The following is a 23337-nucleotide window of genomic DNA, read 5'->3' on the forward strand; positions in this document are numbered from 1 at the left end:
TGGCTCGTCTTTAGCAAAACAGCTGATTTCATGTGTTTCGACAAAAGTTGTTTTTTCTTTGGATTTGTTTACAAAAAGCTTCAATATGTTAACTTCCATGGTAAAGGAGCATCACAAGGAGCAGGCGAAGCGAAAACAGGAGCAGGGTACAAGGCCAATTGTAGTCTATAGTTGGCACAAACAATTAAAAGGCTGAATTTTCAGAGGTGCGTCGAAAGGAGGCAATAGAAGCGTCCAATGAGCTCACTCAATCTCTGGTGGACACCCTAAATGTGGGCGTGGCTCAGGCCTACCTGAACCAGAAGCGCCTGGACGCCGAGGCCAAGCAACTGCACTTGGGCGCCACCAATTTCGCCAAGCAGACCCACCAATGGCTGCAGCTCATCGACCAATTCAGCACTGCCCTAAAGGATCTCGGAGACGTGGAGAACTGGGCACGCAGCATAGAGGGTGACATGCATACTATTAACCAGACCCTAGAGCTGGCATACAAAGCCTCTCGAGCGACACAGACATCGAGCGGAGCTGGAACAGCCCTCGAGGCCTCAACTTCACCGTCGGCAAGTGCAAATCCCAGTGCTACTTGAGCCTTTTCCAAAGAATGCATTGCATTGCACTTGTATCCTGTGGAGGTCCTTTGAGTAAGTGGTTGATCGGTTCCGTTTCCCATACAAACCTAGTTAATCCTAATTAAACTGAAATTTATAGAAGCTTAAGTAAATGATATGTGCGACAAATTCAATAAAACACCTATTCACAAGTTAATTGTAGAGTTTGTGTACAAATTCATTTTTATTTTGTACCGGCTGCACAATTGCATTTATAATTAAAATTAGTTTAATGTTGTTATCATTATCAGTTTGCTGCAGTTCCTTTAAAATACATATCACAATCTATGCGGACCTCAGTATGTAATGTTGGTAATTGATTTTATATTTACAATTTATGTTTTTGCACAGCATTAATAATGGTTAACGAATAATTATGATTAAAAGGTGTTTTGGGTGAAAAATGAATTTGAGAATTAGTCTAGTTGTGAGCTGTTCTCCAACCAAATGCATTAGATGGGATGGGATTCACCAAAACACAATATTTCAGTCGTATGCTCCTTTACAGCCCGCTTGACGCAATCCAGTAAGGGCAACTTACCCTCCTCCCCAGGCGCTCTAATAGCGCGATGAAGTGCGATCTAATCGTGTAAAATATTCAGAATAAACATTTGATTAAATAGACGGAAAAATAAACTTTACGTAGTTGGGGGGAGCGTGAACGGCTGTAGCTCCTGTTGCGAGTGTAGCGGTTGCGACTAGGGCTCCTGCGGATATTACGATCGTAGCGATCGTTGCGGTAATTATCCCGATCACGATTATAGTTGTCATGGGGCGAAGCGGAGCGATCGTGATACGGACGGCGTCCTCTTCGCGGCGAATATGAGCGTAGAGCTTTTCCACGCTGCTGACGACCCAAATACACACCCGGAGTTGGGGTATGGGCACGTTGGGTTATAGAGAAATCGACGCGAATACGGCGACCATCCACTTCTATTCCAGAACAGTTGTCCTTGGCCGCACGGGCATCGCTAAGTTTCTCAAAGTAAATGAAACAAAAGCCCCGGGATCGCTGTGTCTGTATGTCAGAAGATATTAAGGTTTAATCTATGTTTGTATTTTCCTAACAACTGAATACATATTGATTTCGGGATAAATATCAATATGTCCTTCGAACAATATGCCACTGTGAAAGCAAGCCTTTAGCTTTTAGTTTGGAATACACAAAAACTCACAATCGCTATCAAATTTTATCTAGCCAGAAATTAAGACAAAACTGCAGGGCTTCAGCTGATTTGTCTACACAATACGATTCAGGCAGGAAAAATCTTAGCAATGCTTATTAAAAACCGACTTACTTGTGCGTCAATCACCATCTGGATGCGCTCGATGGGTCCGTACTTGTTGAACAGCTCGCGGACCTTGTGCTGCGAGGTGTTTGTATTCAGTCCGAAGACTCCTATGCAGCGGCTTGCTTTTGGCTGTTCCTGGAACGCCGAAGATCTTTAGAATTGAAAGGAAGCATTAATCGGCAGAATGGCTTACGCGAGACTTGTGCATACGTTCGCGATCGTGTGGCGAACGTCCGGAGCGAAGACGCGGCTCAGGTGGCGGCGACCCCGAGGAGGAACCCGAACGGGAGCGTCGGCGAGAGGAGGACCGCTGTTGCCGGCGACTGCCATAGTAATCGTAGTCAGACCTTGATTCGATGTGAAATGGAATTAAATAAGATTATCTTGCGGTTCGTTCTTGCGGGTCTTGCCAACTGACAGTTGGAAAATTTTGTATTTCGGGTGGTTCTTGCACTTCTTGCTAACTGACAGTTGGAAAATTTGTGTGACTTGACAAATGCTACGGTTGGGTTCGACCTCTTTCGGCCAAATTCTTTGGTAGTTGGACGTAGAATGAAAATGATTGCTTCGGTGGGTTCTTACATAGTGATGTTCGTTGGTTGGTTGGTTGGTTTCTTCTTCAAATGAAATGAAATCGGTTTGAAGGATTTTTGGTTTTTATTTTCTTGGCAAGAGCACCAGCTGAATGGGCTGAGAGGGCAAATCCAAATGAAATGGCCCTATGACAGTTGAACCTTTTTTTCCAAACTGCCAGTCAAAACTACTCGATGCTTCATGTCAAAAGAGGTATCGTTTAGGGTCGTCTCACATATGTGTGTACACATTTACCTGCGATCCTTGTGTCCGGATGAAGTTGTCCCCGCTGACGATGATGACGCCGATCGCTTGTGTTTATATCTGGCACTGCAATGGAGACGCCCGCTACTGAGGTGCTCACGATACATTTGCTTTTTGCTTACCTATCGAAACTTCGCTTATCGGAGCATTGGTGGCGAAAAAAGAAGATGAATGGGTGCATACTATTTGGATTGCCTTACTTACCATTTTTGAGGGTTTGATTCCCTGCTATATGGCGCACCCAAGCAGTGTTTACCAATTAAATGTTAGCCTTTGACAGGATTTATTTTTTCTGTCTGCGTTTAGAAAGACGCACGCTTCGACAGGGGTGGCGATTGGCGAAGACATGCGTTATCGATAGGCACTTTAACCCTTATGCGGCGTTGTCATCCACTTGAAAAAAAAAGCGGAATTTAAAGTCTTGGAGTTTAATGTTTCCGAATATAAGTAACAAATTAAATCAGCATACTTATTATGTACTTTATTCAACAAAATATAGGGATTTAAAAAAAAATTGTACTTCAATCAAACAATACTATTTGATTGGGTAGCAAACCATTATGTTAAATGAATTTTGTGATTTTTCCTTTTACATAGTTAGAACTATACAAATTTAATCCTAAATCACAGGTTCGGTTAGCGGTACCGCATAGACCACATATTCTTCACCATCACATAATTATATAGTCTCTGGTGTTCCAGATAATGCAGATCCGTGATGGTTTTCACCATTTTCTCGTCGTTGAAGTGGCTTTTAGGTGGTGATTCCAGGAGATTTCCCGTCGTAAACCACTTGAGGTTCGAGAAGTGCTTCCTCACACTCTCCCGCAGAGCAGCTCCACTGAAAACTGGGGTGCGGTACAGATCAAACATATTCTTCTTGCCGTACTTCTCGTGGATCGCATCAACGGTCTTGTCCAGATCCGGCTGCTTGGCGTGATATATGACCCATAGCTTTCTTTGTGGGGCGCGGAGATCTGTTAAGCTAAGAACTCCAAAGAATTCCACTATGTAGGGATTGAGCTTGGGTGTTGCAGCTTTTGGTTTTATATAGAACAATCTCCTCAAATGGCTGTCGATTTCCTCATCCAGGTCGTAATCTCCTTCTGTAAATCGGGTATTAATCATCGTTGATGTTCCACATAAATAATTTGCCGTTTTAATTACCCGAGTTCTTATCAATTACTGAATTTGTTGTCATATTTTAATAACGAGTTGACTATTCCTTCTCTGACTGCTGAATGCGTGTTAACTTCCTACGCACTCTTCTTAAATACCCAACAAATTCAATTTCAACTGATTTGTAAAATGTTTGTTTCGATTTGTTTACGATTTCCAATTTCACAACAAAAGAGCTTTTTAAAGCAACCCTGTGGACTATCGAAAAATAGTGAGCTTTTATTGTTTTTTTTTTTTTTTTTTTAATACCTACTAATGCAGAGAAATAGGATGATTGGATGGGTCGACACATCTATGACTGTGCCTTTCGACTCCAAAATATGTAATAATATAACCGCAAGCTACTTGTGTGTGTACATATTTTGTTCGACATATTTTTATAAATCATTTAACTTGACCAATAGGCTGTAATATGTATAACAAATACCCCTTATATACATATACACATGTCGCTTTTAGTCAAAAGATTAGTACTATTCAGTTATTGTTGTCGAATTCTCATTGAGTAACGGGTAACTGTTAGTCGATGCTTTTAGTTAATTTAATGTTTAGCAGGTGGTGGTTTTTGATCATTATACCGTCGAAACCAGTCGTGTTGTATCATTATATAGTCAAAGATTCTTTTTTGCTCCTTGTTATGGAAGTCTGAAACTGTTTTGACGAGTCTTTCATCATTATAATAACTATTTAGTGGAGCTTCCAATAGATTTCTGCTTGTGAACCATTTTAAGTTGGAGAAATATTCTCTGACGATTTTATGAAATCCCACTCCGCTAAATGTGGCGATCAGAAATATTTCTCTGACATTCCTATTGCCATATTTCTTGCAAATCCTTTCCAGAACCTTTAACCTTTCTGATCTAAGGCCATAATAAATGTACCACCGTTTTTGGGTGGCGACATTTGGCTCGTCAATACTGAATATTCCGAAATATTCTATCGTATCAGAATCCAAAGGAGTGGGTTCGGCAACTGACTTCATATAAAATAGACGTCTCCAGTACTTTTCCAACTTATCGTCCATGTTGCCAATATTCCCTGCTACTAAGAAATGTAATCAGATGAAAACTTAAGGTGGCTTTACCCATTGATAAGCGTGCGGCAATTTTGCCTTCCTACCTCAACAAGCGTTAAAAGAATACTGGTTTGGATTTATGTATTTGCATTATTATATTAAAGCTTTATTCTAGACAATCTTATACAGAAATGAAACTCTGTTATGCATTTATGTGTCGATATGTACACGATTTATACAGATTACTCCTAGACTTAAGGTAATCGAAGTATCTTCTCCTTTCGTCCTGATATAAATCTGCGATTGTGTTTACCACTTTCTCGTCATTGAAGGAGCTATTTGGAGGGGCTTCCAAAATATTTCCCTTTACTTGCCACTTAAGTCCTTTGAAATGGTTCTTAGCCCGGGATCGCATTCCAGCCCCTGTATATACCGGTTTTCTGAACAGCTCATACATATTCTTTTGGCCATATTTACGATGGATCTGATCCACAGTTTTGTCCACCTGATCTGTCGTCGCATAGTACATGTACCACAGTTTTCGGCGAGGCGCTCGAACATCGCATAAACTCAGAAGTCCAAAGTACTCCACTTCGGTTGGATCGTACTCATTTTTAGTATCGATTTCCTTGAGGCAGAACACACTTCGCAAATACCTTTCCAGTCGCTTTTCTAGATCGGGATATGCACCTGTAGGTTATTATATACATATGTACATCATTATAATATGCCTCTGTAAAGTTTTAACTAAACTTACTATTGGGAGCTTCTACAGCAGATGTTGTCATCTTGAAAACCTTGTTGTTAATAGAAATGGTTCTTCCCCTGCTCGACTTTTATACTTACTGCTCGGTAATACATACATACATATTTCACAAGAGCTTTCAAATTTCGCCAATGTCTCCAAAAGCTTCGAACGATATGCAATTTTTATTGTTTCTTATTTTCCATGATTTATGCGTTTCGGCTTATGTATATAAAAAACATCGCTTAAGTTTTATAATGTTTTATTTATATTTTATTTGGATACTTAATAAATATGCAATGATTACTCTAGAATATTCACTTGAAAATCCCACACTGAATAAAATATGTAACCATTTATTTCCAAAAAAAAATTACGTACTGAAAGGTTTAACAAATTCTTCATTTTAGAATTACACAATTATGATCTTGCGTTCAACGAAATAATTAACTCTTAATTAACTGTGCTAAAGTAACTTAGAATACTTTCCAACTGGTTTATAGTCTTTGCCCTGCTATATAATAATCTCCGCAGAATCATCAAGCTCGCCCTTGATCTCCGTCGTTTCCATGTGCCCCACGCTGCTATTGGAGTCCGGTAGGATGCTTTCCTCTTGCTGCCCCGCATGGCTAATGATGAACATATTCGGATTTCCGGTGGTACTCAGACTCATTCCTGCGGGGGATAGGAATTCGTCAGCAGGAGTCTCACCCAACACTGCACTTAAAGACGCTGTTGATTTCGCTCGTGCTGTGCTCTTGGCCAGAGTCCTTGCCGGCGCCGTCTTCTGTTTGCACAGCGCCGGTTTCTGCACAGCTGGTGAAGAATTAATGGACTTTAGAGAGCCCGATGTCCCTGGTCTTTTCTTGGCATTCGTCCTTGGTGCTGGCATACACACTGTTGTGTTTAGATTAACAAACTGTTTAGAAACAATAAATAGTTTATTAATGACTACGTAAATATTTGTCGTAAATAATAACTACCTGACTAGCGTCTTCCCGAACACTTTTCGGGATCCCCAGCGTGGATCTTGGCTGAACCTTTCCTAGCGCTGCTGCTGCTGCTTGGGATGTGGAGGCTCTTACAGGCGTGCTATTGGCAGCATATGCAGACTTTCGTCCTGCCGTCGATTTCGAGCAGCTATACGGAAAGCCAATTGTGTTCCTGTCCGCATCGTAAAGGGGCATGGTGGTAGCGGGGAGAGAACTCCTCTGTTGGACATGGGCCGCAGGTATTTTCTTCCCTTGTTGTGGGGTATCGGAAGAGGCTATGCTTTTGGAAAGCGACGAGCTGGTGGAAGCGCCTAAACTCGAGTTGATTTGGGCCGGGGTTAAAGGAGTCATTGTGCTGGTAGCCTTATTTAAGTAATGTACATAGTTTTCCAAAAGCTTTGTACCCACATCCACGTCGATGGCCATTAAGGAGCTGGTCCTTACGATCTCCTCAATGGTACGCTGTCGCTCGGCCACTGATAAGTTGGCTGCCCGTCGGCTGAGGGTCTGGAGCACTAAGTCAAACATTTGAACCCTCGCCTGCAGCTCCACGCGTTGCTTGTCGTTGGGGCAAATCGGGGGTAACTGAATAAAGGACGGCGACGCATTGAGTACCATCGAGGTGCCGGCTAATGAGGGAATGGTAGCCACTTGTTGCACTGACTTCTTGATCAGTGTTGTGCCACGTGGCAACTGTTTGCTTAAAGAATCCAAGGTCGCCGAAATGGTAGTGGAAGAGGAACTGCCTGGAACTACGGGAGTGGAAGTGGACGGGTCCACGGTTGTGGGATGATTAAATGGACTTGGAGCAGGTATGGGAGCCGATAGCAAATTCTGTATAATCGATGGAAACGGTTGAGTTGCCGGACCAACCGGAGTGGGAGCAGGTGAAAAGGATGAAGGACCGGTGAGATCACCAGTCGGAGTGGTAGACGTCGGGGTCAGTTTACAGGAATCCCGTTCTTTCGACCTGCCCAGTAATTCCAGCTTTGCCCGCACTTTACTTGGCATATTCTTATCCGCTTTAGAGATGAACTTGGTAGTTATGACCAGGAACTGCGGGACTTCCAGCACTGGTACCTCGGCCTTCGAATGCAATCGTGTAAAATCAATAGCCCGCATTGGTCCATCGAGATTTGGACAGCAAAAGTCTAGACCCACGTCGTCATAGGATTGCTTGTAACGTTTCGGGTAGAGAAAGGAGAACATCTTGGTCTGCCCAATGGTATTGGGGTTTCCGTCAGGGTCACCGGCGGAGGGAATTGAATTTAACTCAGGCGGCCTAGAAACACCCAAGGTGTTGACTTGAATAGTGAGGGGCCCAGGGTCCTCCGTAATCGCATGTGGTTGAGGTGTTGCTGGTGCTGCCGCAACCATAGGCATGGGCTCATTAGGTGAATGCTCATCCATGATATCTTCCGGCTCTGACTTTACCTCTGGAATTGGCACAGGCAAGCATTTGGCTTGAAACGTTTGTAGCTTCCGCGGTTCTGCAACATTCTTGGAACTGTCCAGCAACGTTGGGTCGTCAGGAAGATGTTGTTCAGTCAATGAACAGATACCAGTCTTCAAGGTTGTCTTAGCTGTCTGTGCATTTTCGGGTGTGATGTCTAAAGCGGGTGATGTCGATGAATCGTTAACTGCCGGTGAAACATTAGCTGCAATGGGAGCAAGTTGAGCTGAGCTTTCCCTTACTTGAACATCTGAGGCCTGCGCTGGAAAAGAATCGGGATCGGATGCAGGCAGTGGCTGAATAACAGGCTCCGACTCTACTTGGGATTGCAGCATTGATTCTGCCGTTGACTCTCCCGCTGAATCCGTTTCTTCACCAAGCAGTGGTAATGACGTTACATTACGAGATCCTTCTTGTTCTATATTCCTCTCCTGGGTGCTCCGAAGCCACTTATTATAGGGCCTCCGATTTATTTTCACGCAAAGTTTGCGGGGATTAACAATTTGAGGAACTATATTACCCGTAGAATGCACTACTTGGTGAGTAACAGAAGAAGCAGCTGTTATTTTCACTGGGAACGCAGCAAATGCAGGTTCTTGGACATGATCATTCTGTTGTGGGTGGTCCTCTTCATGCATCTCTCTGGGTCTCTTGGGATTGGTCACCGCTGTACCGTCTTCCGATTCTTCCGCTTCACCCGCTTTCCTTTTTGAAACAAGTGGCTGGTTCCTTCCACCTCTTGCACGACGCTTCGATAAAGTCTGTGATTCCCTGATTGGTTTTTTTTGGTCCGAAACAGGCCTAAATCGCTCCTTAGAAGCATTTCGTTGCCTGTCAGGAGTTGGTGTAGGTGCCAGTGATCTGTTGCTGCTGATAGCTAGGGGCATGTGACCTGGCATATTGAAGATTCCTTGGGGTTCGGAAAATGTTGCGCGGATATCAGATACATCCGATTGAAAGTTCATCGAGTCCATTGGATCAATAGCAGCCTCAGCTTCCAGGGAACGGACCTCAGTCTTGGTCTTCGATTTGGGTTGTTCCGTTTTGGTGTTTTTGACCGCATTTTGGTGTACGCGACCTTTGGACATTTTCTCGATTTCTGCGTCTAGCACTGAGAACTCAGCTTCCTTGGGCAATGCTGCTTTCAAAGCAGTTTCAGACTTCGAGACTTCTGGTTGAGTTAAAGGTGTTCCTTCAGATTTTCTACTATCCATTTTACTTATCCGTTGGACTTGGGATTCCTTTTTCCGAGGATTTGATTCCAGTAAAGACCCCTCCGATTTTCTGCTTTCCGGTTTCTTCGAAACCTTCAGTTGCCCAATTTGTTTCCGGCCTGTTACTGCGGAAACCATTTTCTTTGAGAATTCGGTTTCCGATTTTAGGGATTTACTTAGAATTTTCGGCCCCGATAGACCCTCCTCGGATTTTTGGGTTTTCATTTGAGGGCCTTGTACTAAAGATTTTTTCTTGCTCTCCGTTTTCGTATTGTCCTCCGATTTCTTGGTCGATTTCTGTGTTTTAAGTTTTTCCTTTTTTGTCAATATTGGTGTTTTGGATGACGATGCAGTTGTTCCCACTTGAGTGTCCTTCGATTGCAACAGGGAAACGGATATATTTACCTTTCTTGGAGCAACAGCAGACGTATTTTTATTAAGCACAGAGGAACTGCTCAAGATCGACTGATCCCCGTCAATGTTTTCATCGGCAATCGACTTTTTCACGGATTTCCTTATTTTCAATGGACTACCATCGTCTACTGTCGAAGGTTTTTGAAGACTTAGAGTGGAACTCAGCAAAGTTTGCACCATGGGCTTCTTGACTTCCGCGGCTGGACTATCCAAATGAAGAAGCTTTTTGCCTGGTGGTCCTAGGATGATATGCTTAGTGGTTTCGACGTGCTTGGATTCCTGTACCGCCGGTTTCCGTGCAGATGGAGATGTGCTGGCCGCCTCGCTTTTGGTATCCCTAATAGGCGCTGTTGTGGATGACATGATAGTCTCATTGCCAATAATAGAGATAAATTTGCCCTGGACAGTAGACTTGGCTTCTAACTCCGTCTTTGAGCGTTTATGGGATGCTCGTTCTTCTACCTCAGCGAGTTGTCGGCGTCGAGCTGTAATTAAGTACATAGATAGGATAGATAGTAGATCCAATTACCAAAATCGAAAGCATCATAGGGTTTTGATGTCAGTAAAACACATATAACGTGAATAATGAACCATGGGCCTAATTGTAGACTCACCTGGTTTCTTTTTGCCAGTTAACGACTTTTCCACATCTTGGCGTTGCTTTCGTTTAGCAGCTTCTAAATAAAAAAAGGGGATGAGAAAGAAAATATTTGTAAGACTTGCAAATGTACTGGAAAAAATTGTAATTATTGGGCAAGCTATTAACCATCTGGCTGTGAAGAATCCGCTTCCCGCTTGCGCAAGCTGCGCTTCACCACGCTGGATGTGCTGGGTTCGGGATCATCCGTGACACTTGTTGTTTCCGATGAGTTCGGAATTGGGCTTTGGACGAGGAACTCGTCATCTGTTACATCAGTTTCTGGTTCGGCAACAACCGATTTAACATTAGACTTATCCTTTATGTAAAGGTCCACCTTCTCGGCGGCTTTCGCTGTTGGAGCAGAAGCCTCTTCTAACGGCGCATTATCCGATTCTAGATCTTTTAAGATTTCCTGTTTTTCAGATTCATCTTTGGCGGTTTTATCATTAGGAACTTCCTCTTCGGGCAACTCCTTTATTGGGGTATCCTCATCTTGAGTCGCATTAATTAACGAGTTAGATAATTCGTCCTTTGTTTCCTGCAAAACATCACTATCTGTTGCTTTGTTTAATGAGGCGTCCTTAGTTGAATCGTCTGTGATACGATTTTCACTCGCTGCGGAAATGTCATTTACTTCCAATTCGTGATCGTCCTCTTTCTTTTTCGATTTATTATCTGTTTCTTCAGCAGACCCCACTTCCGTATCCTCAAAAATTTCTTCATTTTGGATTTCGTTTGTTTCAAGATCCCTATCAGAATCATGAAGAATTGCAACGGGTAACGATTCTCCAGCAACAGGATCAGAGTCAGGATTAATTTCATCTGAAGAAACTAGCGGCTTATTATCACATTGCTCACTAGATGGCCTTTTTTCCATGATCTCGAGAATTTTAGACAATCGCTTCGACTTTGCGGAAGTTTTCTTAAATATAGACTTCCTTGAATTTGTAGGCAAATTGGAGGTGGGAGTTCTTTTTATTAACACCCGCACCTTTCGACAGGATGCTGTAGGAGTCCTGAGTTCATTTTGTTCTTTAGAAGCCGAGGATTCCGAAGCTGCTTTCTGACTTTCCTCAAAGCTATTATCTGATTTTTTAGTCTCTTTGGAAACATTTCGTTTAGATTTCGGTGATCTATTGGGCGTTATAAAGCTGTTGGTTTGATCGCTGCTTTTTGTTGGAGTAGTAGGAACAACAATCTGCGACTTTTTTGTGCATGAAAGAATGATATCGGAATTATCTGTCAAAGTTTGATCAGAAAATCCTTGTTCTTTGGGATCCTGCGACGAACTGGTTTCCAAATTATTGGCATTATCTAGTTCAAGCGCCTCTGTGTTCAATACATCACTCACAGTATTAGAGTCGCCTCTTGTTGTGGTGATCAACTTCTGTTGTTTAAGGACAGTATCAGGATCTTCTGAGGCGGTCAATAGCGATGTTTTGTTTTTTGTACACATTAGGTAAGTTTTCGTTGGTATTTTCATAATCGGAGTATCGGAGGAGTCAACACTTTCTGGCCGTGGTACCTGTTCCTCAGAATTGAAACCGGCAATGCTCTGGTTTTCATTTTGCGGAGTAATCTGAAAATCATCTTTGGTATTATCAATGGTAACAGCCTGCCTACGTTTCCTTATTCTTCCTATTTCTGTTTCAGATAAGTTTGGTTCCTCGCTTTTTTCACCAAATTTAACCATGTCCTTTTTATAGGACTGTGAAGATGTAGAACATGTAGCTTGAACGGTTTCTGCGTTAACGTCCAAAGCACCTTCTATATCAGATTCAGCAATACTATCACTAGGTTTCTTTTCGCTTTTCTTACGCTTGTTTCTGGACTTCGCTTTTGAGGGTTTTAGTTTAGCTGAATCCTGTGAAAAGTGTTTTGAAATATTCTCCGCGTCCTTTTCTGAAGAATATTTTGTTTCATCTGTATTCAAAATTGTCTCTTCATAATTTTTAGTGTCGTCTTTTTTGCGTTTCTTATTAATCTGTCTACGGTTCTCCCCGGTATCTCTTATATTTGGATCCAAGTCTCCGCCTTCGATTACTGCATCCAATTTATTCTCCTGATCTATTTTTGTTTCAGATAAGTTTGCTTCCTCGTTTGTTTCATCAGATTTAACCATGTCCTTTTTCCCTGACTCTGAAGATGTAGAACATGTAGTTTGAACGGTTTCTGTGTTAACGTCCAAAGCACCTTCTATATCAGATACAGCAATACTATCATTAGTCTTCTTTTCGTTTTTCTTACCCTTGTTTCTGGACTTTGTTTTCGAAAGTCTGGGTTTGGCTGAATCCTGTGAAGAGTCTTTTGAAATAGGCTCACCGCCCTCTTCCTCATGTTTGGTATTATTCTCTTCGTGTTCCTTATCAGTCTTTCTACTGTCCTCGCCGGTATCTCTTATAGTTGGATCCGAGTCTCCGCCATCGTTTAATGCATACAATTTCTTATCCTGATCTTGCATGATTTTTTCGGGACTGGATTTTGATGATAATTTTATAGACTCTGACTCCTTATGATTTGCGCTGTCAGAACTTTTACTTTTTTTATCGATTGTATTTCTGCTATTTGACGTTTCCGTCTTGCCAATTGGACCCGCTTCGTTTGTGTTATCAGATTGCTCTGTTTTTTTATCCTTTTTAGAGGGGTTTTCATTTAAAAGTTGTGTTCTTTCAGTGGACTGAGATTTGGAGGACGGGCTTTCGTCCTTTTCGGATTTGTCCGCATTAATAACAGACTTTTCCTTACGACTTAATCTGCCGGAGTTTCGCTCTTTCTTAGCAGTGACAGGATCACTTTGCTGAGTCTCTAATGGCACTTTCTCAGCTTTCTTTACATCCGAATGATCGGAAAGTGTGTCCGTTTCAGTTTTGAACTTTTCATTTCGAATCCTACGTGATTTTCTGCGATTTGATCGTTTTTCCTCAACTTGTTCCGTATCAGTTTCAATAGCCGTAGATTGTTCCAAATCCGTGTTAGTACAATCTATTGGCGGTTTTGGACATAAGATCTCCTCCTTTTCGTCTTTCGGCTCCGATTCGCTGGAAGTTAAATGTTCATCAACACACTTTATGGAAGAAGAAGAAGGTATATCTTCATTGGAATCTGATATTGCCTTCTTAACTTCTGTCTCACTGGTCCTACTCATCTTTTTTGCTTTCAACGCTTTACCCTTCAACTTCTTCTGTTCAGTCTTACTGGAGCTAGGATTTTCATCAGTCAGTATGGAAGTACCTGATGCTGTAGTGGTTTTGGTTATCTTTACATCCTTTGTTTCAGACGCATCAGGTAACGACTTTAGCTCTATCACTTTTTCCTTTTCTATTGTTATTAAATCTTTGGCCAACTTGGAGACTGTCACTTTCTTTTCCATCGGAGAGCGTTCTTGTGAGGAATGACTTTCCGCTGGCGACCTTCCTAGTCTTGGACTGCTTCGTCTCATTGTATCATCCATAAGTAGTGTGAGCTCTGTTTTCAGTGTCCGCTTTGACCGACTTTCCCTTTGGTTTTGAGGAGTTGCTTTATCAGACCTAAGAGCTCTTCGGGGCACCGAACTTTGCAAAGCTTCAATTTCTTTCGATTTCTTGGGGGTATTAGCTGGGGAGGAATGATTTCGTTTCTTGGATAGAGTGCCTGAGCTTGATGGATCATCAGAACCAGACAAAGATTCGGCTTGGGAAGCTTCATTGTGTTCTTTGTCATGCTGTTTATTTTTCGCTACAGGTGTTTCCTGTTTTACAACTGGATCTTGGTCAGGACCTGGGGAGTGTTCTTCTGCAGGTGGTTCATCCTTACTAGAGGATGGTTCCTTAACTGGAGATTGGTTTTCCACTGGATTTTCTTCATCAGCTAAAGTTTGGTCTTCAACTGAAGATTGGTTTTCATTCTGAGCGGGCACGACTTCCGAAATGGTTTCTTGCTCTAACTCTTTAACAATTTCAATGACTGGATTTTGTTCTCCTTGCACAGATGTCACTGGTACCTCGTTGGCTTCAACTCCCTTACCAACCTCAGCGGCTAAGATCTCTTCAGCCAATTTAAAATCCTCAGCAAGTTGGGAATCGCTTTCTTCAAGAATATTTCCGGATACTGCCTTGGATTCAGCCATGTCAACTGGTAATACAACTTCATTAGTAACTATAACCGAGTTTTCATTATGATTTGTCTCCTTCGAATTGCCATTGCGAGATTCCTTCTGAGTTTTCTCCTTATCCGAAGATAAACCTTTATCTTCCGATTTAATATGATTTTTTGCACTTTCGGATACTTTGCTTTCGTCAAGTGGAGTATCAAATGTTTCAGTAGGTGTATCCGCTTTACTATCCGGTTCTTGTTCGACCTTTGGCGCGGACTCAGATTTATCCAGCGCAACCCTGTCCGGAGCACATTTCTGATCCGTTTCTTGGTGACTTGACGGCATTTTAATATCATCCTGGGATAAATTGGTAGATCCCGTGAGCTCTTTGGCATTGTCCAACTCGCTAATTGGTTCATCTTGTTTTGTTGGCACTTCCAAATTAACCCTCTCCGTTTCCGGGTTTCCTTTGCTCGTGTCTATTGAGAGAGGGACATTTGTGTTCAAGCCTTCAATTGGATTTTCAGTCTCTGCTGTAGTAGGTTCCTCCTTTGGAATAATTTTGCGAGGCCTTCCGCGTTTTCTTTTGACTGGCTCTCCTTCCCCATCCCGGACATTAGGACTTTTTTCCTCCGTGGTTGCTGCACGGTTCTTACGCTGCTTTTGGCCACGAGGGCGTCCTCGCTTTGGTAAGGACTCGCTCTTCGACCGACGCAACTGGGTGCTCAAAGGTTCCGGTTGATCAAGTCTTTCGCTCGAGTAGGTTAGTTTTCGCACGTGATCCATTTGCGAGATGCTAGAATCTGCTAGAATCTTAGATCTGGATAAGCTACGCGACTTTGAGCCAGACCGCTTTTCGAACTCGTAAGATCGCTCCACATCGATCTTCAAGATTTGCTCGGCCACGTCGAGACTCATGCGCTCCACAGCCTCAAGTGTGGCATTGTTTTCTATTTCATACAGCTTGCGACTACCGCTGGCCTTGCTGGCCGAGGATTTCGCACTGCTGCTCGCCTCCGGTGGCTCCAAATCCCGCTCCTTTTTATTAGCCTCTTTGTCACTGGCTGCGAAACAAAAAGCAGAAAAAGTTACAAATGTAAGGGTGTAGCAGAGGTAAGGGTTCACAGGGGCGCTCAGAAATGGACGCCCCAATGGACGTTAGTGCACACTTACCCGCTGTTTGCTCATTAGCATGCTTAACCTGTTGGAAAGAAGAGGGTTTCTTTTCGTTGGAGCGGGATTTTCTCGCACTATTCTGTTTCTTATAGATTGGCGGCGCCTCGGCGGAACTGAGATTACTCAAATACGACTGCAGGCGTTCGTAGGTGCTGCTCAAAAAAGACTCCTTATCATTCTCAGGACGCTGATTCAGCTCACTCTGCGGCTCCTGGCCCTCGTCGTCGGAAACAACAGGTGTCACAGTGTCTACACGGTTTATGTGTGTTTACATATTATGAATATTATCAGAGGGTTGGCAGTATCAACTAGTTAATAACGCTGACTTACCCGCCACCGATGTGGTCCTGCTTGTGTCCGTTGAAATGTCGATCACCGGCTCATCCTCTTCATCGGAGTCTTGATCGCCGTAAAAGTCCGATTCATACTCATAGGACGAATCGCTGTCTGAGTCCCCGTATAAATCACCCAAAGCTATGAAAAATACGAAGTGGTTATGCACAGCCAGATATGTAGCAGAATATCGAACTTACTTAACGGATCTGTTTTGGGTTCAAGCCGCGAAGGCCTTAGATCTGTTTTTTGGGGCTTTACAATGGTCACCGTCTTGTTTTTGCTGGAAGTCCCTTTATCACCATTGGCAGATACTGCTGTCTTGTTGGTCACAGAATTGGTTTTCTTGTTTTTAGGACTTGCAAAAGTATGCCCAGATGACATGGCAATGTTGCCGCTGCTGCTATTGCTGATGCTTCTGTGTGGGATGGCATCTTGTGACTTTTTGGAACCTGCCTGAGAGGTACTGGGCTTCGGTACGGTCAGCCTGTGTGATGGACGCATTAGGGCTTCGCCTAAGTGTAGGAATAAAATAAAATGTAATTTATAAAATGCGTAATTGAAACCATTCCGAAATGCCCACCTAGGTCGTCCACCGAATCGAACGACTCGTACCGTTCGCGCCTCTTGCTTAGCTTCGACTGGCTGCTCTTTCCGCAGAAGAGGGCTTCCAAGGCATCGTTGGACTCGTCGCTGGAGGATGAAGATGGGGGGCGTCGACGTCTGTCCTGCGACTTGGAGCCAGAGCCCTCCTTAAGCAGTTCGTCGTCGAGGTACTTGCCATGGAAGAGCTTCTGGAAAATGTCCGCATCAATCGACGACGAGCTGCTCGAGTCTGATGAAATGCGACGCTGCCGCGGAACGCCGGCAGATGCTGGCGGAGCACTCGACTTAATCCCTGTGCGCGCGCAAAGTACACAGACAATTCACATTAGAAGTGTATTTATAGCATTTGAATCGGAAATCACGCACCTGGCAGCACCAAGTCCTTGTACTCGTCTAAATATTCAATGTCCTCCATACTTTACTTTTCATGTGCGTCGGTCGGCCAGTCGGTAAATTTGCAATCTTTCAACTGCGCCGCGTCTTATCTATTTCCATTAAGGGGAATCGCAATGTTTGTATGACTTGGGATTCCCTTAGCAGAAGGACCTTATATACCCATTAGTGCACAAATGCAAGCACTTTTTCGTTCTTTTCACTGCAAAAAAATGCCTTTGAAATCCAGCAAAGATGATGCCGCTGCAATTAACGTGAACGTTGTGCAGATGTGCAAAAATGTCAAAAGCGTTTAGTGAGCCCGCGCTTCGGTGTGCCCGTTCCGATTAACAATATTCAATATTTATTTTTATTTTATTATATTAATACCCAAATATATTACTAGGATTCATTTAAAATGTCAACATGTGCAATAAATTTTGTAGAATTCATATTTTAAGCCTATTTTGCTTTCTATTAAATTCATAACTTGAATATATTATTTCTTTGTTTATTTTACTAGTTCATTTTTGAGCCAAAGTAGCAGATAGTTGAGTTGCCTTAGCCTGTCATCTCCAGCTGTCTAGGTGCACGATAGCTGTCACCCCAGCGTCACGACCTATCGCCAGCGGTACCACCACCAAAGTGACGTGGAACGAAAAAAGACGAAGCGACACGAAGCCGAGCACGTCAGATTCAGATTCACGTTCAGATTCCACTTCGTCCGTTCATATTTTCCAGGTCAGTCGGTCCAGAGGAACAAATAGACCAAAATGGTGAGTTAAACTAAATGGCAATTGAGTGCGGCAACTAATTAAAATGCATTTGCCAGCCCGCTCCAGCCAGTTCAACGTCCGTGGGCAGCGGATCGCGCTCCCCCAGCAAATTGTCGGCGCCACGTAGCGCCGGATCCGGAGGCGGCAGCACCCTGAAGCAGCGCAAGACCACCACCAGCACCACAGCGGCCCGGAGTCGTGCTCCCGGCGGAGCCGGAACTGGTGGCATGTGGCGTTTCTACACGGACGACTCTCCCGGTATCAAGGTGTAAGTGAATAATTCGGCTATATTTATATTGAAGGCCCAGTGCTAATGAGACTTTACCAATATTATTCATGCTGCAGTGGTCCCGTGCCCGTGCTGGTCATGTCGCTGCTCTTCATCGCTTCCGTCTTCATGCTGCACATCTGGGGCAAATACAATCGTTCTTAAGCCATGCATTTCGTAGCCAATAAAATACTTTCACCTCAACGAGCGTGAACAATGTCGACGTCATCATTTCTTTTGCGGCGTGATAAGAAGAGATCCATTCCGCTTGTTGAGGCATTGGTGTGTTTCCACATGAAATTAATTATACCTAAGCTTAAGTTAAAGACCTGTTTAAACGTAATGCATATTTTCAAAATTTAATCGTTTTCCCCCAATCCGTTCGTTCATCCGGCGGGCTGAGAATTCATTCCACAATTTATCGTGGTCATGTGCATCAGAAATTCCGCGCGCAGCCGTTGCAATTCAAGAACTTGTAAGACATTCAACGAAAAGTGTTAAGAACAAATAAATTTTGTATTAAACAAATGTGTGGCCTGGTGTTTATGGATGGGAGTGAAGGTTTCATCCATGGAGTGATGTTCTTATGAACTACAATGCATATAGTCCAAAGTGCCCCTCAGTATATAAAGAAATGCCATTTGTATTTAACTTTGTACGTATATATTTGTGTGTATCTTAAAGACACTGAATTGTTGTTTCGTTCATAAAGCACTGTTCCTTGAAGTACTTTGTGCGGTACAAGCATCGCTTTTCTCTGTGATTTCGTTTGCCGCACAAAAGGCAGCCTTTGGTATAGTTCGTCTTTCTCTTGTGAAAGTTTGGGCACTTGGTTTCGATATGACCCTTCTGGCCGCACAGCCAGCAGTGTTGGTTGGTCTGGTAAAAGGAGCAGTTGTGACCCTCCTTCTGCGTGCACCTTCTACAGTCGGAGCAATGCACATAGTTGGGTTTCACGCAGGCATCGCACGACTCGCAGTGCTTGTACGTTTGGCCATTCACCGAGGGGCACTTTCCGCAGCGGTTGCAGTGCAGGTTCTCCTTGGCCGTGTAACAATCGCATTTCTGGCAGTACTTATAGCCCTCTTCAGGGGGCAATTGAAGCAATCGCAGTGGCACGTTGGTGAACAGCCGCACGGGTGATCCACAAAACCGACTCTGCTTGCCCACATTGGAATATCTAAGATGATTAGTGTAATTGATCCTGTAGTCACACATTTCAAGCTCAGGCATTTCCTGCCTGATGTGGTTAGCTGAATAATAGGGATATATCCAGAATATGGATAGTGGAGTGGATGGCAATCGGTTGATTTGATTATGCAGTTTTCTGAGGCTGCGCAGCGTGTGCGAAATCAGTTCAGTGCGGCAGCCAAATGGAGGATCTGTTACTATCACAAGTTGATCGGAACTGGGAATTGAGACATTTTATAATTGCGGTAACCGTTACATAAGAATAAATAGATTACCTGGTACCTGCCAGAAACTGTTCAAAGGGCGTTCGATCGTAAAAGAAGTGATTATTGCACATATTGTAGAGACAGAATTCTTCAGGACCCAGATACTCGGCAAATCTCTCATCCAGATCCAGCAGAAAACTTTGCAGTTTGTGTCGCAGATGGAAGTGTAGACGTGGTGCGCCCATGCAGATTACCTTGCTAACATAACGAGATCAGTAAGGCCTTATATAAATTGGTAAATTTACTCACCTAGCTCCTATATGCTCACACTGATTGGCCAAGAAGTTGAGTGCAGCTTGATCAAAAAAGTATTGGGCATTGACTTTGTCCTGGGAAAGCGCTGTAAGGCTTAGTGTGGGATCACAAATGGTGGGATTATCTGATTTTCTGCATGTCATGGGATAGTCTCTTTTGGTGAGTGCCGTCCTGGAGGTCTGTCCCTTCCATTGATCCGCTGGCAGGTGATAATTGCAGAGTTTTGAGTCGCGATGGGCTGAACATGCATAATATCCCTGCCCGGGAAGTTGGGATTGTCGGTAGAACAAAACCGTGGGTCCATGCTCGCAGCGGGGGTGCTGATCCTCGGGAGCAGCATCGTCTTCCTCAATTTCGAGCAGCAGCTTATCGCTTTTATTATCAAACATTATGCTAAAACGTTTATTTATCGTGAACGTCACACTGTCAACAAACCGGGCAAGAAGAAGAGTGAGTTCCGGCAGTATTCAAAATGTAAACATTCAACTTTTATTTAATAAATTAAACAATGCGATTTTTTTGAAATATGTCATTCCTAGGTATTTTTGTGCAAATAAGTACACTATTTTAGTTGTTTTATTTAAATTATTATATATTAATTTATATTCGATTGATTTACAAATGTGGCAACGCCATACTCTATTCGATACTTGTATAGATAACTTAATGGAAATTGCGCCTTACCTCCTCTGGTCTCACTAATATCACAAAAATCTATAAAAGCAACGTGCAACCAGAAGAATTTCTTTTAATTGAAAATTTCTTGGCGAGTAGTAGTGTGTTTAAAAGAAAAACTTTAAAATGTGTACTTTGTTGCAAGGCCCTGTGGTCTTACATTTTAAAACAAAGAAAAGCTAAAATATCTATCTCATGCAACTGCAATGAATGGATTAAAAGTAAGTGATCATTAAAATGCGTGAATTTATTAGTTACTTGATGATTGTTCTTTTTCTGAAGAGTCGAGTGCCAAGTCGCAAGATTTGTCATTCTTTTCCTGTGGAAAGAATAAGAACGGCCAACTGATAAATTAAATGTAATAACTGAATTGCTTTCAAATGCAATTGTGCGAAGCAAATAACTAAGCTCTCTTTTTTTTCTTCTAGAATGTGAGAAAACACGTGGCGAGCGGTGAAAAGAGAGTGGGACAGCCGGCATTGCACGCGATGGTATGTAGTCTTCTCTTTCTAACATACATTTATGAATGAGATTTCCATGCATTCATAATTGAGAAATTTATTCTGATGATAAGTTCAATCTGAACAAAGTGCTGTTGATTTACAACTTAAAATTAAACCAAAAGGATTCTGATAAAATCATAAATGTATAAGTTTAGAAAACAGAAAAAGAGTACACATTAACCCTAATTTTGTTATATTTATTTTTAGCTATGCCAGACAAGAGCCGCCATTTTTCTTAAGGCATTTTGGAAAAATGTGATCGAGGTAAGATAAATGTGACTAAATTATGTTTTAAAAAATAATTTTCCTGATGATAAGTTTAATCTGAAAAAAGTGCTGTTGATTCACAACTTAAAATTAAACCAAAAGGATTCTGAAACCCATTAAAAAATAATTTCTATGAATGAAAATGAAATTGCAGACCTAACCTAAGATTTCGTTTTTTTCAGAATAATGTGACGATTTCGTGAATGTTCTTCAATGGCAATTTTATTTTCACGAGGTAAGTTAAACTTAAATAGCTGTATATACACTTAAATCAGTTTAATTGATGATAAGTAATTACCGTTTGATATCCGTGATATTAAACCCCAAGGCTGCTATTTAATAGTAACTGATTAAATTTTCAAGTAGCACACATTTATTTTATTGGAACATATCACTAATCCAAATGTATATTTACAGATACAGATCCTCCATCAGCTACATGGAAATTAATGTAATGGATCACTCGTAACATAAGGTAAGAAAACTTGTATTTTTTGTTTGTAAATTTTTTTATTGATGAAAGTAATTACCGTACGAATTTTGTGATTAAATCTAAATGGCTGCAATTTTTGCAACTGAAATTCACTTTAAATAAAAAACTTTAATGAGTACTTTTTGATTTGCTAACTCTGTTTATCTTTTGCAGATTCCAAAAGAGACATCATGCTGAAATAAGCTGAATTCCTTTGTGAAAAGCAATTAAGGTAAGATTTAAATCAAACTTTGTAATATGCTGCACTAGTGTAAATGATGAATACCTTTATCTATTAACTTTCGTTCTACTGAGTGGTAAATGCGGATATATTTTTCTGATTCATAAAAACAAAGCAGCAATTTGTATGTTAAAACCTATTAGAAGTCAATATTAACAAAAACTTTTTTTTTACAGACCTGTGCCGCTTTGTTTTTCTCGAGGGACTTATGGTCAAGATCGTTCTAAGATGGTAGGTTTTCTTCAAAACTTCACACACATTGTTTATATGATGTTACTTCTAGTATAGTTCATTAGAAACACACATGTTACAAACTTTTCGAAGCTGATATAGCATTTCATTTTCATTAATTTAATGGTTTTTGATCATATTATTAACAACGAATAATTCTTTGTATCTTAGAAATGATCTAGACCCAGATGCTCAATGAAGATCATTGGAGAACCGAACATACTTAAGGTAAGCAGATATAGATATTGCTTAGATACGAATTTCTTTGAGAAGCGTTGCATATGATGATATTTTCCTATCTCAGGATTCCCTCTTCTGAGTAGAACCCTAAAACAACCGTGCTGTTCACTTTCCCTGTCTGAAAAAAACGCTTTACAAATGAAATTGAATGCTATATACATTATATATGAAGCTAACCAAACCTATTTCTCTATAATTACATATAGTATATCTTAAATCACAAAAAACTGGAAATTCTACAGAACTATAAAGGTAAATTAACAATATTTTTTTAGTTATTTATTTAGAATGATGATAATTTCCGTCCGTGGAATTTATACAAAGTAAAATCATGCTGACATTTTATGTCTTCTTTCCCCAACTGATTATTAATTTCAAATTTTTTCTTGATGAAACTTAAATATCAGTATGCTAATCGTAATTTTATTTCTGTTGCAGGATTCCTTTTAAAATATCGATCAAAACTCTAATTGATGGATGGAATCATAACTTCTTAAATGAAAAGGTAAATAAATAAAAATTGTAACTATGTGTTTGAATATAAGAGATAAAGCCATGCTGTTTGTTAAGTCATTTTTCCCCAACTGATACATCATTTCGAATTTGGAATATTATTAACATTTATATTCATATTTCTAATTTTAATATTTCTTATTGCAGACTTCTTGACGCGCAAAAGGCAAACGATCCATTATTTTAGTAGTAACCTACGTCTTTTTGAAAAGGTAACTAAAACACTGAATATTATTCACATTTATTTGAAAGGATGAAAAAAAAGTCCGAATTTTTACTGAGCAAATCAATGCTGCATAAGAGATTTCCCCAACTGATAAAATTATTCATATATCAGAAGAGCGAAGCATTTTTGAATAAAAACTAATTTGGTTTTTTCTTTATCTTTGCAGGTTTATCTAAAATATTATCTACAAAAACAAACTGAATATATTATTCTATAATTCAAATGAAAATAAATGACTATTGAAATCAAATACAAAAACTAAAAT

At 41.4% G+C, this 23337-nt stretch overlaps 8 protein-coding genes, 1 long non-coding RNA gene and 2 other non-coding genes across 19 annotated transcripts; 5 read left to right on the top strand and 6 right to left on the bottom strand.

Annotated features, from left to right (window-relative positions):
• Nucleotides 1-16: 16 nt before the first annotated feature.
• On the top strand, nt 17-765 carry LOC6609163 (biogenesis of lysosome-related organelles complex 1 subunit 1). The gene is made up of 2 exons (XM_002033829.2): nt 17-146; nt 205-765. The coding sequence occupies exons 1-2, from the start codon at nt 86-88 to the stop codon at nt 585-587; spliced, it is 444 nt and encodes a 147-aa protein (XP_002033865.1). The 5' UTR covers nt 17-85; the 3' UTR covers nt 588-765.
• Nucleotides 762-3084, bottom strand: LOC6609164 (transformer-2 sex-determining protein). 4 transcript variants are annotated; one of them, XM_032716091.1, is made up of 7 exons: nt 2942-3084; nt 2860-2873; nt 2729-2803; nt 2094-2247; nt 1907-2035; nt 1251-1626; nt 762-1189 (listed from the first exon to the last, which is right to left on the bottom strand). In XM_032716091.1, the coding sequence occupies exons 1-7, from the start codon at nt 2942-2944 to the stop codon at nt 1167-1169; spliced, it is 774 nt and encodes a 257-aa protein (XP_032571982.1). In that variant the 5' UTR covers nt 2945-3084; the 3' UTR covers nt 762-1166. The 4 variants fall into 4 exon arrangements, with proteins under 4 accessions (XP_032571982.1, XP_002033866.1, XP_032571981.1 ...); XM_002033830.2 differs by having other exon boundaries at nt 2729-2868; XM_032716090.1 differs by having other exon boundaries at nt 2729-2873.
• A 113-nt stretch (nt 3085-3197) lies between these two features.
• LOC6609165 lies at nt 3198-4048 on the bottom strand. The gene is made up of 2 exons (XM_002033831.2): nt 3905-4048; nt 3198-3843 (listed from the first exon to the last, which is right to left on the bottom strand). Exons 1-2 carry the CDS (start codon nt 3936-3938, stop codon nt 3374-3376), a joined length of 504 nt encoding a protein of 167 aa, XP_002033867.2. The 5' UTR covers nt 3939-4048; the 3' UTR covers nt 3198-3373.
• Nucleotides 4049-4150: 102 nt separating this feature from the next.
• Nucleotides 4151-5024, bottom strand: LOC6609166. The gene has a single exon (XM_002033832.2). The coding sequence runs from the start codon at nt 4938-4940 to the stop codon at nt 4458-4460; it is 483 nt and encodes a 160-aa protein (XP_002033868.1). The 5' UTR covers nt 4941-5024; the 3' UTR covers nt 4151-4457.
• Nucleotides 5025-5061: 37 nt separating this feature from the next.
• LOC6609167 lies at nt 5062-5752 on the bottom strand. 2 transcript variants are annotated; one of them, XM_032716092.1, is made up of 3 exons: nt 5689-5752; nt 5409-5621; nt 5062-5354 (listed from the first exon to the last, which is right to left on the bottom strand). In XM_032716092.1, exons 1-3 carry the CDS (start codon nt 5717-5719, stop codon nt 5134-5136), a joined length of 465 nt encoding a protein of 154 aa, XP_032571983.1. In that variant the 5' UTR covers nt 5720-5752; the 3' UTR covers nt 5062-5133. The 2 variants fall into 2 exon arrangements, with proteins under 2 accessions (XP_032571983.1, XP_002033869.1); XM_002033833.2 differs by having other exon boundaries at nt 5062-5621.
• Nucleotides 5753-6016: 264 nt separating this feature from the next.
• On the bottom strand, nt 6017-17234 carry LOC6609168 (titin homolog). 4 transcript variants are annotated; one of them, XM_032716082.1, is made up of 9 exons: nt 16943-17232; nt 16554-16868; nt 16171-16485; nt 15968-16111; nt 15635-15886; nt 10516-15525; nt 10364-10426; nt 6660-10234; nt 6017-6595 (listed from the first exon to the last, which is right to left on the bottom strand). In XM_032716082.1, the coding sequence occupies exons 1-9, from the start codon at nt 16989-16991 to the stop codon at nt 6191-6193; spliced, it is 10128 nt and encodes a 3375-aa protein (XP_032571973.1). In that variant the 5' UTR covers nt 16992-17232; the 3' UTR covers nt 6017-6190. The 4 variants fall into 4 exon arrangements, with proteins under 4 accessions (XP_032571973.1, XP_032571975.1, XP_032571976.1 ...); XM_032716084.1 differs by having other exon boundaries at nt 12637-15525; nt 16943-17231; XM_032716083.1 differs by lacking the exon at nt 6017-6595 and having other exon boundaries at nt 8189-8308; nt 8364-10234; nt 16943-17234.
• A 367-nt stretch (nt 17235-17601) lies between these two features.
• LOC6609169 (protein transport protein Sec61 subunit beta) lies at nt 17602-18215 on the top strand. Its single transcript, XM_002033835.2, has 3 exons — nt 17602-17724; nt 17781-17992; nt 18070-18215. Exons 1-3 carry the CDS (start codon nt 17722-17724, stop codon nt 18155-18157), a joined length of 303 nt encoding a protein of 100 aa, XP_002033871.1. The 5' UTR covers nt 17602-17721; the 3' UTR covers nt 18158-18215.
• A 417-nt stretch (nt 18216-18632) lies between these two features.
• LOC116800507 (rRNA N6-adenosine-methyltransferase ZCCHC4) lies at nt 18633-20146 on the bottom strand. The gene is made up of 3 exons (XM_032715894.1): nt 19699-20146; nt 19459-19647; nt 18633-19400 (listed from the first exon to the last, which is right to left on the bottom strand). Exons 1-3 carry the CDS (start codon nt 20091-20093, stop codon nt 18671-18673), a joined length of 1314 nt encoding a protein of 437 aa, XP_032571785.1. The 5' UTR covers nt 20094-20146; the 3' UTR covers nt 18633-18670.
• A 300-nt stretch (nt 20147-20446) lies between these two features.
• Nucleotides 20447-23336, top strand: LOC116800574. Of its 2 annotated transcripts, XR_004361482.1 has the most exons (12): nt 20447-20600; nt 20808-20870; nt 21090-21146; nt 21332-21384; nt 21567-21624; nt 21796-21853; nt 22039-22093; nt 22265-22321; nt 22540-22585; nt 22772-22838; nt 22994-23058; nt 23239-23336. It is a non-coding gene; the product is annotated as an uncharacterized LOC116800574 (long non-coding RNA). The 2 variants fall into 2 exon arrangements; XR_004361483.1 differs by lacking the exons at nt 22540-22585; nt 22772-22838; nt 22994-23058; nt 23239-23336 and adding an exon at nt 22398-22517.
• LOC6609171 lies at nt 20937-21018 on the top strand. Its single transcript, XR_048390.2, has one exon. It is a non-coding gene; the product is annotated as a small nucleolar RNA Me28S-Cm3227 (small nucleolar RNA).
• On the top strand, nt 21185-21270 carry LOC6609172. The gene has a single exon (XR_048391.2). It is a non-coding gene; the product is annotated as a small nucleolar RNA Me28S-Cm3227 (small nucleolar RNA).
• Nucleotide 23337: the final 1 nt, after the last annotated feature.

The sequence above is a fragment of the Drosophila sechellia genome, chromosome 2R (genome assembly GCF_004382195.2).
Source record: "Drosophila sechellia strain sech25 chromosome 2R, ASM438219v1, whole genome shotgun sequence".
Lineage (NCBI taxonomy): Eukaryota > Metazoa > Arthropoda > Insecta > Diptera > Drosophilidae > Drosophila > Drosophila sechellia.